Source organism: Sylvia atricapilla, chromosome Z (genome assembly GCF_009819655.1).
Source record: "Sylvia atricapilla isolate bSylAtr1 chromosome Z, bSylAtr1.pri, whole genome shotgun sequence".
Classification (NCBI taxonomy): Eukaryota; Metazoa; Chordata; class Aves; order Passeriformes; family Sylviidae; genus Sylvia; species Sylvia atricapilla.
The window spans coordinates 80,511,067-80,526,618 of record NC_089174.1 but is presented as its reverse complement, the minus strand read 5'-3'; the positions used below and the strand labels follow the sequence as shown (position 1 = coordinate 80,526,618).

Sequence of the window (15,552 nt, the reverse complement as noted above, 5' to 3'; positions counted from 1 at the left end):
CTTGTGAGTGTCTCCTTTGCCCCTTGACCTTATGTCAGTAGCATCCTCCAAACATTTAGAAATATTCCATCTTAACTCCCCCCATCACTGACCATAACTCTCTCTGACCTCTTGGAAGAAACATGGACAGAATAGGGTATTAACTTCAGAGCAGAATTCTATGTAAAGCAATATGAATGCTTTATACCCACTATAATCTATGGGGGTAGAAAACCAGAGACCAAAAATAACTACAACAAAGACTAGCTGTAGCAACTAATTGTGCCTTACACCATAAGAAATTCTGGGACAGCTGAAATGTGATTTATCTTACAAATATTCATTAAAAATCTAACATGATTTATATGATTTCCAAATATTTCACCCCTGCTCTCCCCCTTCACCGTCTGTGCCCCTGAGCAGGTTATCCCTTTCAGACAAGCATCAACATACAAGAGCATGTCTGGAGTACCAACACATACAAAAAGATAAATGCTAGTTTGCTTTGCACATTAAGAAGCTTCATTTTGAAGTAGACTTTCCCCTTCCTGATGATGTAGATATGCTACAAAGATTCTTTCCATTTCCAAAAATGAAATAGAATACTTAAAATCATCCCAGACACAAGTTTAAACACTGAATTTAGAGGTTTAGCCCACCTGCTACCCAAACAGTTAAATTATCAAGGTAATTATTTAAATCAAGTTACAAAGATTTTCTACAAAATCTGCATTGCTGCTTTTAGGTCTCATGTGGGATCAGTAATTTTTTTTATTCCATTGAATAAAAATTACTTTCAGGAAAAATTACCTCCCTAGAGTTTCACTGGTGGCCAAATTTAGGACTGAACAAACTTGTATAATCAGGTTAGTGCTCAGCTCACACTAGCCTAGCCTGCAGGCAAGAAAAGACAGAGGAGGCAGATAGGCTATTACCCACTTTGTATATAACCTGGAGTGGTACTGAAGTACTTGACTTAAATTCATGTATCTAAAGACTTTTAAAACTCTACCCGGTAATCAGTTACAGTACAAGAATTCCCCAAGATGATGCAAAAAACCACAGAAATACAGAATTACTTACTTTGTAAATTATGCATCCCAAATGATCACCCTTGTGAAGCAGTTGAAAATACAATCCAATATTGGTTTCCTCTTACAAAAATCTTGCTTAAAGAGAAGCCCTAAAACCTCCATTTACTAGGAAGCTTCTCTGGAGCAATGAAGAAAAAGACATTGCTCTGCTTTCCAACCTGTGTTCCATAAAACCCCCTAAAAGAGTTGTAACTTGCGCTGAGAAAATCCAAGCATTCTCTCTCAACTGCTTAAACCTCTCTGGTGTGCAGAAGGTATCCACTTACTCTGGTTCATCATTAAAAAGTGAACCTGACTTCAGTACTGTGAAAAAAAAAAAAAAAAAAAAAAACCACCACCCTCAGTAGCTTGCACGTCTCTCTCAGATAAAGATCTCAGTTTCATGATTAACTTGGGTAGGTTCAAATATTTGCTGAGCCAGGGATTTCAGCTGGGGGATGGGAGCCAGATTCAAAGTAAAAGTTGTCATCAGCTAACAAGTGGCCAATGCGGGGCTAACTTTCTCATTTTAGCTAAGTAAATGAGAAGCCCATTGTAAGAGGCCTTAAAATAGTCCCTATCACTGGCTGCTGCAGGCAGTATTGAAGATGAGAAAAGCACCATAAACAGCCAAATACAGGAAATGGCTAACTGCAGAAAAAAAATAGAATAAAAATTTTCCTTGAAAAGACATACATCTCTAGAAGCAGCCCTCCGCAAGCAAAATAGCCTGCTTACAAGCACAGCATCACCTGGTACATGCTCATGCTGGATCACAAATACAGGTGCTGCTTCAAGACCCTTAGTCTGAGGCTGTGAGACTTTTTATCAATTTCCCATATACTAAAAATATTTGAAAAAGCCACTTTCCATAGTAGTTTCCAGTATATCAGGATTGTTCATTTCTTCGGCAGGCTGATGGGAAAAGAAACTCTAGAGAGACAGAGAAGCTTAGATTAAATCTATTTTCCTTGCCTTAGTGTTTCGTGGATATTGAACTTGCTAAAGAAACAGAGCAGCAACTGAAGAACCTACTTCCCTCTGCCTACAGAGGTTATCTTTCCCAGTTAAACTTCTACAAGGAAATAAATTCAAAGTAAAAGAAGCAGCAGACACATTAAGAGAAGGAGAGAAGGGGACTAATATTTTCCTCCCACTTCTTGCAAACACTGAGAATTTCCTTGAGATCTGCTTGTTGCTCTTTAAAGGAGTCAAATAGTATCTAAAAATTATTGCCTCCTTAATACTTCACATACCAAAATCCTCCTATGCTGTGAAACACCACTTGCACCTTATAATGAAATCCCATGCATCTGCAGTACATTTTTGATGTTTCGCACTTGATTGATTAGCTTCACCTATAAAAATCCCTTGCTTCCCTAGTTTTAGCCTCTGCCTACTTGAACAATTGTCAGTTCTAAATATAATTTAAAGCAGCAGAGTCATAAAGGTACAGCCTACTTCAAGTAGAGATGGAAACCTGTGTTTCTAAACTAATTCAGCTTCAGACTGTAGTTGATATACTTCTTTACTGTTAAAATTACAGAAGGGGTTGAGAAGATTTCTTGCTTTTTTAGGGCCACAACACAGATGTATATATTCAAAGGAGAAAAGACAACCCAAACTTGGTTCACTGAACTTTTCTATCAATTAAAAAAGCATAGACACCCACACAGAAATAATGAGTTCCTCATAATCCTGCAGGAGAGAATCAAATGTCTTGTCATGAATAGATACTGGCATGTACTCACCTGTATTTTCAAATATTGCCCTGTCTTGTCTTTTTATCTAAATTTTAAAATCTTGAGCAGTGCCCATTTAATTTGCAGCCTACTATTCCTTGCAGTCATACTCACAGTGTTCTGTTAACACAGAACCCTTTTTTCTAAAACATTATGTCTGAAGCAGGAAAAGAACTGATCAGGTTTGACATGCTTCCATGTGTTTTACACATACATACAAATACCTGCACACTGACATAACAAGCATAAGAAATGCTAAAAAAGTCTTACATAAAGTTTTTGCTTTTATCAAGTTCTTGCAGATTAGGTATTGAGAAACATAAAGCATGGGGTTGTGTCAAAGCTTAAACCAAGGGTACAGCATTCCAAAGTACAGTGGTTAGCCAAGCGCCGTGGTTTCCGTTAGGTGAGGGATAAAGGGATGAAGTTTTATTAGCTTAGAAGGGGAGCCCTCTGCTGGGTAGGACACAGATGCACACTGTCCCCCTGCCGAAGGCTCCGCCGTCCCGGGCACCCGCAGCCTCCTGCGTGCTCCCAGCCACGCTCCGCGCTGCCGGCACTCCTGCCAAGACTCTGACATGATGCAGGTAGAACTTCTGACAAGGACAGCATTCCTAAGCACCCGTTTATGTCCCCAGGACACTACCGACAGCACTGTGGTCTCAGGCTGATGTCTGTAGCAACACAGAGTACCTTTGAGGAGGAATCAAATTCCAGGAGGAACTAGATCAGACTTTACATTGCCCTGCTCTAGCTATTATGCCACCACTGTTGCAAATATTTTTTGTAGCTAAAAGCAAAGTGTCTGCAGCTTGGGGATGCCAGGACTTCGACCTCATTCCCAACAAGTGAGCAGTTACATATAAGGCAGCTTTATTACCTCACTCATTCTAACCTGTGATGCTCTAAGTAGTAAAAACTACTCTTCCAGGCTGCAGTATTTCAATACGAGCTGTTATTTACAATGTTACATACATTGTAAGTAGAGATAAACTGGGACAGACAGCCCAGACAAAGCAGCTCAGCTCTAGCCAGTACACAGGCTATTGGAGGCTTTGATACATTGAAAAAGGCAGTTCTTTCCTTTGCTGTAGCTCTTCTGCTCTTCACCAGCAGCTCTACGAGCTCCCAACATCCCCTTGCTCTCTTGCCACATCCCACTTCCTCTTTGCCTTCCTAAGGCAGACATTATTGTCACACACTCTGACTCCAGAAAGGACTCATCTCCCTAAACTCCCCACCCAAAATTACCTCCCAACTTTCTCTGTGTGGCCTGCCTTCGCAGCTACGAGTGCTAAACTGACCCTGTTGCTCTGAGCACCTGCTGCACCTCTATGGGCAGCTTTGGGATCTGCATCCAGGGCAGGCCACCTCCACACAGACAAACCAGGAGCCTTTAAGATCCATGACAACAAACTCAAAAATTACCCAAATCTTCTATACCTATTAATATAGCCTATTTTCCACTATTTGCTTTCACAAGTCTGTATGATGGGTGAGATTCTGTGAGATCTGAGCAGCACTGCTAGCTAAAATCTCTTACAATTAAGATATTTTTTCTAACAGTACTGTTTTTAATAGCACATTTAGAGACTTGTACTTTGTTTCTCACTGTACTCTTCAATTTAAAGTCTGTGCAGCTGTACATCAAGATGTTTTTTAGATGGGATGTAAAAATCACCTGCCTTGCCCACCAACACCATCTTTTGTCTCTCCTACTGAAAAACTTGAAGAATGTGACAAGAACCAGAAAACTGATCTAATTTTTTCCAGCCTTATTTCTGCTGCAACATGCTTCTGTCTTCATCTGCTACACAAAAATCTACGATTCTATTAATAGGTACTGTTAACTTTAGAATTCTTGTGTAGGACTAAGAACTGTTTTAATCTACAAGCTAGAATCTATAGTAACTCTTCTTTTTGTATTATGGGATTGAAGAAGCACCACTCTATATCCAACTGGAGATGACTAATTTAGAATACTAATTTTAAAATACAGTAAGATGTAAGGTCCAGCTGATTACTTTCTAGTGTTTTCAGGTAAGAAGCATATTTAGTGGGTGATGTGGTAAGGAAAAAACCCACAGCTGTGCAAAGATCTACTTGCTATTCAGATCCATTATCTCTTAAGACTACATTTAACATATTTATATATTGTCTAAGATACCACTAGAACTTCATGCACAACTTGTTTTAGACAGAATGTTCACATCTTAACAAAAGGAATTAAGAAGGAAAGATGCCATCACTCCAGTCTGTGAAAAAGAGAAGAAACCTGGCAGCACTGGCTTCCCTGTTATCACTTAGTTGTCATGATGTTATTTTCAATAAGTAAAATTCTTTCTACTTAAGACCTCTCAAATTCTCCACTTGTAAAATTCTATTTAAGAATGCAATTCTCAAAATACTTACATGACAAATAAGATGTATTTTATTGGGATCTTTTTTTATTACAGTCTATCTAAACAGTCATTGTGGAAAATCAAGCCACTAAAAGCAATAATCTCAAAGATGACAATTCTGAAAAACACATCTTAGAGTGTTTTTTATAGTTTATATGAGAATGATAAAAATCAACGACTTCAGATGTTCAGGTCACTGAATGGTATTGGTGTGGGAATGGACTCATGGCCTAATCCTGAAAACTTAGAGAACATTATATTAAGATTCAACTTTTGAAAATGATTCAAACTCTTTACAGGCCCAAGGGCAGAGACTAGCTAATCAGACACAGCAAAGCCTGAAAACTTGTATCTAAGGGTTTTTTCCAGCATATTAGTAAATGTGCAAATGTTCTACTAAAAAACATTCTAGTAGACATGATGGACTTTGAAATGCACAGGGAAAGAAATCTATTTTTACAACAGATCACATGAAAAATTCTGGTAGGACTGTCAAAGTAAACAATTGCATCATGCTATACAGAGCATGGTGGTGGATTCACCATCTCTGGATGTGTTTAAGAAAAGACTGGATGTGGCACTTGGTGCCATGGTTTAGTTGAGGTTAGGGTTGGGTTGGACTTGATGATCCTGGAGGTCTCTTCCAACCTAATGATTCTGATTCTGATATTAATTAATGAAGAAGTAATATTAAAAATAATCAGATGTCCAATTACAATTATTAATGTAGTGTCAAATCATATAAATCTGATGGATAGTTTGGCATTTCTTCAAGCACCCTAATGGCACTCTCAAAATGACTAGATTCCTTGTCCTCATTAGTAGTTCCAACATCAACACCTTTCACTTTTCTCACGTGAAGCAACTTGGGCAGATATGCAACCAAGTGATCTCTTAAATGCAACTTATAGTATTCTTGCTTTAAAACTGAACAAACTGTTGACCCTACTTTTGTAACCTTCCAACCAGTACTTCTAGACATATATATTTACATACTCCAAAGCCTTTGCAAACATGTAACTATAAAAAATGCTATTAGCATTAGACAATTACAATCTGTTTCACTTTTTAAAGCTTGTAACAGGTGACAAAGAAAATTATTCTTTAACAATTAGCAGCTATTTGCTGATACTTAGTAAAATAGGACAAATACTGTAAGTTTGGACTCTCCTTGTTGTTATGAAGCATTAGACAGAAAAATACACAGGGGTTCTGGAAACCCTTGCTTAACTACTTCACCAAAATTGAACAAAACTAAATAGCAAGCTGAAAACAGATGCACACAAAATGTTAGGGAAAGTTTCCTAACTAATAGAGCTGGCAAGATTAGAAAAGCCTTTCAAAGACAGCATTAGGAACAAAAATTTTAGCCATTTTAAATTAATCATCATTAGCTGATGAAGAGGATTATACAATGTGCCTACCCGAAGCACAGGAAATAAAGCACTTTTCTGCTGTGTCCCAGCTCTTCAGATCTTAAGTTACCATACAAATCCTACTTCCAAGAACTTTATTTCGTGGTCTGACTACAGAGGTGGGAAAAGTATAGGATGTCCAATGTTCTGTTCACTCTTTTCTTTGTTAGAACATTCTCTGTTAATAAGCCGTAAAAGGAATTGCTTTCAGCTAATAAATGTAAAGTTCCCTGCATTAATAATTTCCTTTGCACATAGTTAGCAACTCTGCCTTACTTCTACACACTACTTGATTCAAACCCAGGGATTTTGCATAAATGAGAGGTGTGCTTTACTATTTTTGACTTAATTAGGCGTTAACAGAAGCAATACAAGAAGATCTAACGTCCCTGGATGGCCTCTTAATATTTTCCACATTATTTATTGATATTGGTAAATAAATATTTTGTGTTTCTGGATTAAAAAAATACACATATGTAAATAATATCTGCATAGGGTATCACAAATCAAACAAAATTTGCCTGGGAGTAAACTGTGAGTTTAATAAAACCTAGAGAATTAGCCCCCCACCACTGTAAGATATGCATTCTATTGTTTTACAGGTCTTAAAAACCTCACAAAATCCTATTTGCCATTTACTGAAAGAGAATCAAAGTTCTAAGGCTATACTATTGTCACTAAAATGATTTTAATGAAAAAGAATATTTTTCATAAAACAAACATTGCACATCACTATAAAACATATAAACAACTTCTGCTTAGCTCTGTAATTGTGCACATTTGTTTTGTATCAAGTTTGATTTAAATAGAAAAAAATTGCAAGCATTTACTGTCCTTAAGTTGAATTTTAATATTTAAGAGAACATAACTTTTTTAATTAAAAATATTTTTTACCTGGTACAGGCTGTCTCTCATTCCATTCACTTGTGATTAAAACCTCTAGGATTTTTATGTGGTGTTCTGTATTATCAGAGCTGCAAGAGATGGATTAGTCAGTGAGAACGAGGAGAAATACAAAAGTTTACTTTAAATTACTAAAAAGAATTGAAAGAATATACTACGATGCCCTCAAATCAGAAATAAAATCAGAAAATAATTTAATTAATCTTATTTTGTATATAACTAATTCATATTTACGGTAAAAAATATGGTAAAGATGACCCACATACCTTGCTATCTGGAATCTGAAAAGCAGAGGGCTGAAAATTTCAGCCAGAGACCTTGCATTCAAAAGATTTTTGCTGGAGGCTTGACAAACTCTGAGGAAATGTTTGAGCAAATACTGGAGTGTGAGCCAATACTGGGGAGGTATATTTGGAGATCTGATCAGTTTCTTCAGCAACTGAGCATATTCCTCTGAGCTCTGCACTTCTGCAAGCAAACAGATAAATGGTTCTTGAAACCAGCACAGGAACATTCAAGTAGAATGAAACTATATGTGACTCCTTTAGAAACACGAATTTTACAGAAAAAAAATAATTCTGTCCTTCATTAGAGCCACAAGATCTCTTTTTTCTTTTAAAAGAAGTGAAATGCTCAGGGAAGAGCAAAGAACAAGTATTTAAAAGTCAAATGGAAACAGATATGCATTTTGGTAAAAACCACAATGTGTTCAGAGTGTACTGGTAGAAGTCTGTCTTGTGTTTAGCGTCACACACGATTGGGTAATTCTGAGATGCACTAGATAAGCCTCACAGGTGCTGTTCTAACTTTGAAGGTTACCAGTAACAATATCCTGCCCTGAGATATATAACAGAATACTTGGCCCATGTGCTGAAAGCCTATAAGCTGTACTTGTTTGAAATGACCACTGTAGATGACGAATCTCACATGCATGTATTTCTCACTTCATAATCTGCAGGCCCAATGTAAAACAGCAGTACATGACCTCTAATACATTTACTTTGTCAGTGCTGATAAAAAGTTAAAAATTAGCTTTCTGTATACTGGTAAGTCCTTGATTTTTTCCCTCAGTTCTTCTATGGTTTTTCTAAACCTAAAACAAAATAGCTACTAAAATAAAGTTACTAAAATAAAGAGGACTGTGTTATCTCTTATATTTTACATTATGTTTACCTAAATAAGTAACCAAATAATGCAGAATAATGTCTAGATCTGAACTGAAAGAACTTTCATCGAAAGGGGTAAAGGTATATTTATGGCTTCTGAGATGCTGCCAGGTTCTGTAGAATTTTTGCTGTTCCTTAGCTGACAGCTGGACCACCAGATATTTAGAATTCTAGTGAAAGCCTTTATATTTGACATTTGAAATAATGTGATGATCATACCTTGAGCTACAGAAATCATGTCACTGTAAACAGCTGCTGGAATGATGGGATTCGGCAGGTCCAGGATATACCTCTTGAGAGCGTCTGATAAAGTGTGAACATCAAATGTCTCTAAATCTAATGAAGAGGTATCTGAAGGGAAAGAGCAACATTGTTTTTAGACTTCAGAAAGTGGAAAAAATATGCAAGCTCATAAAAAACCAACTTCCTACATCTGATTCTTGGGGAACAATCCATAGGAATGTAAGGCACCAAGAAACATCTTTGAGGTGAAGAATACGCAGAGTTCAACACCTGGTCATGCCCAGTACCTTGGCATCTGATGAACCAAATGGTTTCCATAACTGTGTGAGGCCTTCTGTCACATACAATCCAGGGCTGAACTCAGAGTAATGGTAGTGATTTGCTGCATCTTGGCAATGTTATGTAACATCAGAATATTTTTAACAGGTCTCTGTTTTACGTGTAAATATTTTGTGTAAGAAGTAAGTACTAATCAAAGGTTTGGTCAAATGCAGCTTCTCTACAGGGAGCTACTTCTGTTTTGACTGGAAGTTAGATTAACATCTTGGAGATCCAAGTCTGCAAATATTTATGTAAGTAAGTCGAAACAAATATACACGTGCAGAACTGTGTGCTTGGTGTTTTATGCAGCTGTTGGGATTTATCTTGTAAAACTTGATACCCCTCCAGGATAGTTATGACTTGGGATAAGGTTTGGGAGTGTCACATAAAGGACTACTTGTTACTGTTCGAGCAAAGAATATTGGCAGCAAAAATAAAAATGGGAAAATACAGAAATCCTAAGTTAGTGAAAGCAAGATTAGAGTTCATTCTATAACATGAAACTCTGGCATAGTAAAGTCCTAAGTGTATACAAAAATCCACATTTTGTACAAGAATTTAGAAGCATTAATGTTGATCAACCTTCTATCTAGCAAGGTCCCTGGTAAAATAACTATTGAATCTATTTGCCCAATTTAAAGAAACGCAACAGGGAGGTAGAGGACTCAGATAAATGGTGTGTCTACCAATACTGTGAAATAAGGCAGGCAAGAGGGGGGTAGTAAGAAGCTTAGTACTGCTCCACCTCCTTTGTTTTCCCCAACAAAAAGCTTGCAGTATGCGCTCAAATCTTATCAGACACCAAAGAATTTGCATGAGAGAAAAGGCATAATTAATGTCTCAGATGATATAAAACTTGCAGTGTGGGAATGATTTCTGCAAGAGCAATTATGTGTCAGAGAATCCACAAATTCTTAAAGAAATATCTTTAAATAGTTTTGCTGCTTGCTGACTATTTTTTATTTCATAAGCCAAGTTAAATCATACTTCTTCAGTGCTGACCATTTCTCTGAAGTATGTCCCAAATTACTATAATGAATACATGAGTAAGAATATACTTACTCTGCAACTCTCTGGGTGCAATATCATAAACAGACCTGAACTCCATCTGCTGAGCTGACAAGATGTAAATCAGCTTTGATTTTGGAGCTAGATAGCATTGTGTTGATGCTAACAGACAGTTATCCAATTAAAAAATGGAGAGCATTTTAACCACTAGCAGAACAGTACACTAATGCAAGTTCACAACTTTGAGATCAAAGCTGACTTTTCCCTCTGAATTACCATTCTGCTAATTCAAAGTGAGCAGGCAGAGGAAATGAGATCGGTCTCTGTCCCTGCACCTGCATACTCACTCTATCCTGGAAGACCATAATCCTATTTTAAAGAGAACTAACAAAGACATTGTTACTAAAGGGAAAAATTCAGTTTCTGTTACTGAAATCTGATTATATTTTTAGTAAGAATACATGTAGACCATGAATTTTTCATCTCAAGAGACAGATAAGCCTTTCATACATAAAAGTATAGCTCAGTTTAGAGAAGAAAGGATTCAGATAAATTAAGAGATACAATCATATTGATGCTACAGAAAATCTGGATTTATCTGAACTGAAAAACATAAATACAACACTAAAAAGGTAACTGCTATCATGAGGCTGCTAGCACCACATGCCTATCTTCTCTCCCTGCGTGTACACATGCACTTCTTCACTCCTACCACAATCAGCATAGGACAGGATGCTCTTTTGTTTTGAAAAAACAGACAACTCAGAGTATCATCGCTTATTCACTTTGTTAATATTTGCAATTATTAAAAACGAGGAGGCTAAATCACTGTGTGAGTCTGCTTTCTTTTGTCCCTTTGGCTACAAGGCATGTAACCATTTCAATTTTCTACCCCTTGTATTTTTGCACTCTTTTAGGCAAATGGAAGCCCACACCACACATTGCACCCCAGCGTGCCAAGTCGTGGTCAAACTCTCCTCCTACTCTCATGCTGAAACTGTGCTGCCATGCCAGTATATTCTGGCCTGAAGAAGAAATTAAATATACCAAAAAAGAAGAGGAAATATATTTCAGGAAACTTGAATGAGTATGTGGTGTTAGTGGCGTAGTTGCATTTTACTGTCTGAGAACTCAGCCTACAATACTAATTCAAGCGTCTCTTTCACTTTAGTATCACTCTGTAGCAGGTAGATAATGGACTGCTATTGACACTGCACATACTTGACCAAAAAAATGAACCTCAGAACTGTATGTAAACAGCTGACCATTTGTTTACAAAATAATAACCTTCAGCCTTTCAGGAATAATATATCTTTGCCTTGATTCTGAACAAAACATCTTGTTTTTCTCTGTACAGATAGACTGCCAGTCTTTGAACAAGTGAGATGACCAGAGATTAAAATAAATACTCTCAGGAAAAAAAAAAAAGGTGCAGTGGAGCCATGAAAAAAAGACAACTTGTAAAAGTGAGAAATATTTTTTGCATCAAGTGTAAAAGTTAGAAAGCTTTTTTACTTATATATGTATTTTTAATAGTATATTATTGAGAACCAGCACATATGAGTGAGTGATCTGACCACAATCTGTCTAGTGCTTTAAGGAAGAAAACTGTACTTACCACATTCAAAAATTTGTCTTAATTCCACTGCACTGCTGGAACTTTGTGCTCCATACAAAGCTGAGTACTCCAGACCTTCAAAACAAAATCGATGGGACATGTTGAAGACAATACGAATATCTCAGTGACTGTTGCCCTGATGAAACCTATTTCTGTTTTCTTCAATAAGTACTTGCGGTATAAATTAGCAACATTCTTTCACCTACCACATTACAGAATGTGATTGTTTTTTAAGGCTGTAAGACACCTCTTTGTGCACTCAAGCTGCTGTGTCTGCAGAAAGAGTTGGCAAAGTAAGATCAGAGATGCCAGTAGTCCCACATACTCTGCACAGTTGTCCACTGGCCATCTGTAGAAGGCCAGGACTAGGAAACAGATTCACATTGGTGTCAGACAAAATATCTGTATATATAATATAATGTGCCTAATAATACCCCTGAATGATTAGAAAAGAGATCAGTAAAATGTTTTCACATGAAAGATACTATTTACAACTTTCCTACATCAGTGAAAATAGAGAAGACACAAGGAAAGGGACCATATGCAGGGATGCAGAGCACTAGTGTCTCCTGAAAGCAGAAGTTCCTTACACAAATTGGTGCAAATACTGGCTCTTCCCATTGATATCAGCAAGCTACTACTCTTCCAGGACAGAGGCACTCTTTGAAAGTGCCAGAGGAGTATGTTAGAACTTATGTCCCCCAAGGACAGCAGCCTGATTCTCATTAGAGTACCATTTTTGCTCTTGTTCCCCAGCTTAAGGCCCCTAAATGAGCAGGAATCACTGAGTTGCACCTTACCTCACCAGGGCTATAAAAGCAACATCAGAGGAGGTGTCAGAAAGACAGAAATAGGGCAAAAGAAGTATGGCATTGTAAAAGAAAGAGGAAAGCCTCAAAAGGATGGGGAGATATCAGTACAGGAAAGCAGCTGAGGGGAAAAAAACAAACATAAAATCAACAGTCTGGCTCACTATAGAGTAGCAATAGAGAATTGGCTCGTGAAGAGTAAAACCAGTTCTTGAAACCTTTTCATTCAATTTTATTTTTTTTTCCTATGTTTGGGGTAAAACATTACTTTTTTCCCTGTGTGGCTGTGTATCCAACTCCATGTTATGCTGGCATTTACATAACCAACTAAAGGTGCTTACTGATTAGAAAAAATAAAACAATATCAAACCCTCCTCCCTTACCTTCCAATAATGCTTCTATTAATTATTAGATGCCATTTGAGGTAAGCTTTGTTTTTGCTCCTACAGTCCAAATAGACTCTAATGAACAAAAACCGGTGCAACAAGCCCTAAAGGAGATTATTTTGGATGTTAAGTACTGTGATGCATTATCAGCTCTAGAAAGAGGACATGCCAGCTCTGGATCCAATTCTGCAGTCTTGGTTCACATAAGCAACAAAAACTTTGGTAGATCATTCTTCGGCCTACCTTTCTTTTCAATTGTCTCTACTATCTTGACAAGAATCGGTGGAGCAACATCAGGAGGTGCAAACTGCTCTGTAAGGTCTGGAAGTGAAAAAGCTGTAAAAAAATGAAGAAAAGTAAGTCAAGCTGCAAATGAATGCAATTACTTTTATAAACGTCATGACATTTAATGCAACCAGCTGATTTTTTTATCACAGAACAAACCTCCCACTTGTCAGGGCTATATGAGAAAACTCCATAATTAATAATAATAATAATTAAAAAGAATAAAATTTATGAAAATTGCATTTTTTATAGCATTTTCTTCCAGGGACATCAGTCCTAAATTCATTCTCCATATTGTCTAGGAAAAGAAAACAAAAAAAAGCTTGCAATCTATATATGTGCAGAAATACAATGCAAGTAAGGAAAGAAAAAAATCTTTTGGTCTGAGATATTTACATACAGTGTGCACCAAGTGAAGGAGCTAAACACATCACTCTCTGGGAGTGACTGATGCCCTTGATAAAACAGACTTACAAAGGCCTGAAACAGCAGTAGAACCAGATATTTCACACTCAAACAGAAGCTCAGTAACTTCTCTGCATTTCAATTTTCAAGCATCATACTATTAACAGTATAGTCTACTTGAAGCAAGCATTTCCTTTTCTACACGGTATGGTTAGGAATAAATAATAGTATAATTGCAAAGGGACTCTTCGCAGTTTCAACTGCACAAGGTTTTATACAAAGTCAGGTTTCATGCTATCAAGTTTCTTCATGGAGAAAACATTCTCTATAAAGCTATGTTCTGGCTCTGTGAGGAAAGATATATCTCTAAATGCACATTTTTTTTGCCAAAAGAATAATTCAAAAGTTTTAGAGTGGTCCTGTTTAACACTTGGAAACAAGAATGTTTACATAAAAGTATTAAACTACTGCCAGAAACATCTGGCATAGTTTGATGGATTATGATTGATAAACAAATCACTAAAATAAATCAGTGATAAATTAATCACTGAAGCAAAAATTGCCAGTTGCCTAAGCAATGCTGATCTCTGCTCAGTTAAACTCACCATGGACAGAGAGTAATTCTTGAACACACAAGGTGCCTATATGGATATGTATAAATACATATATGCACACCCTCCACCCCTATTTTCAGAAGACTGAAACAAAATTATGATAACTAAGTAGAAGAAGGAAAAAAATCCAGGAAACTGGGAATAGAGCTTTTAAAGAAACAAAGTTTTTTAAAGAAAAACTTTGAGATAGCCAAAAAATGTATCAACTGAGAAAGAGAGAGCAGACAATTTTGGCTGGTAATTCACTCTATTTTGGATTACATAACTTCATAAAAATGCAAACAATTTTGCTGTGGTTTAACCTCAGTATGCAACTAAGTCCCATACAACTGCTCAGGGTCTCTCTGGTGGGATAGGGGTGACACTCAGAAGGGTAAAAGTGAGAAAATTAGTGGATTGAGGGACTGAGGTCTAGATATTTTAATAGGGAAAGCATAACCCACACACAAAAGCAAAACAAATCAAGGTATTAATTCAGTGCTTCCCATGGACAGGCAGATGTTCAGCCATCTCCAGAAGAGCAGGGTTCCATCACTGGGTAATGGCAACTTGAGAAGGCAAAAGACTATCCCTTTGTACATCTCCCACTTTTTTATTCTTCCCTCAGATTTACTGCTGAGCACAGCAGTCTGTGGCATGGAATGTCTGCATCAGTTGTGGTCAGATGTCACAGCTGTGTCCCCTCTCAACTTCTTGTGCATCCTCTGTCTCCTCACTTGTGAGGTGTGGGCTGAAGCAGAAAAGGCCTTAACACTGTATGAACCCAGCAATAATTAGTAATTGCCTATCCCTGTGCTATTAGCATTGTTTCCATCATGAATCTGAAATGCAGCCTCATGATAGCTACTATGAAGAAAATTATTTCTACCCCAGTCAAACCCAGCACAAATTTAAAAAACGGTAAGAGAGCAAGGAAGGGACAGAAGTTTGGAAGTATAGAGAGATGAGGAGTGAAATGAAAGCCAAGAGTAGTAACAGAAGTGAAGCATACTGGCAAAAAGAAAGAAAACAATGGTGCCATAATGATGATAACACTTTCTATCCCATTCATAACTGAGGATATTAGAAAAGCCTCTGTTAGTCACAACAGTTTAACTCAGGAAGTCCAGAAGATAACCATTCAGGAGTTTCAAAAGAGTCGCCTGTTCAGATCTCTGGCCTGCTGGGGCTTTTTAATGACTTG

General features: G+C 37.2%; 1 protein-coding gene and 1 long non-coding RNA gene across 4 annotated transcripts in view; one reads left to right on the top strand and one right to left on the bottom strand.

Annotated features, from left to right (window-relative positions):
* The window catches only part of LOC136374659 (uncharacterized), a 34,339-nt gene extending 21,044 nt beyond the window's left edge, over positions 1-13,295 (top strand). For both annotated transcript variants that reach the window (XR_010745945.1, XR_010745943.1), the window contains 2 exons: positions 9,418-9,495; positions 11,170-13,295. This is a non-coding gene — a long non-coding RNA (uncharacterized lncRNA). The remainder of the gene's footprint in view (positions 1-9,417; positions 9,496-11,169) is intronic.
* Positions 1-15,552, bottom strand: part of PIK3R1 (phosphoinositide-3-kinase regulatory subunit 1) — a 55,911-nt gene that overhangs the window by 13,634 nt on the left and 26,725 nt on the right. The window contains exons 2-6 of one of the 2 annotated variants that reach the window (XM_066340073.1): positions 13,309-13,401; positions 11,871-11,945; positions 8,900-9,031; positions 7,781-7,982; positions 7,506-7,585 (exon numbers count right to left, since the gene is read on the bottom strand). In XM_066340073.1, the coding sequence (XP_066196170.1) occupies positions 7,506-7,585; positions 7,781-7,982; positions 8,900-9,031; positions 11,871-11,945; positions 13,309-13,401 (582 nt within the window). Of the gene's footprint in view, positions 1-1,062; positions 1,390-7,505; positions 7,586-7,780; positions 7,983-8,899; positions 9,032-11,870; positions 11,946-13,308; positions 13,402-15,552 lie in introns of those variants that run through there. The other variant, XM_066340075.1, reaches the window with a different exon arrangement.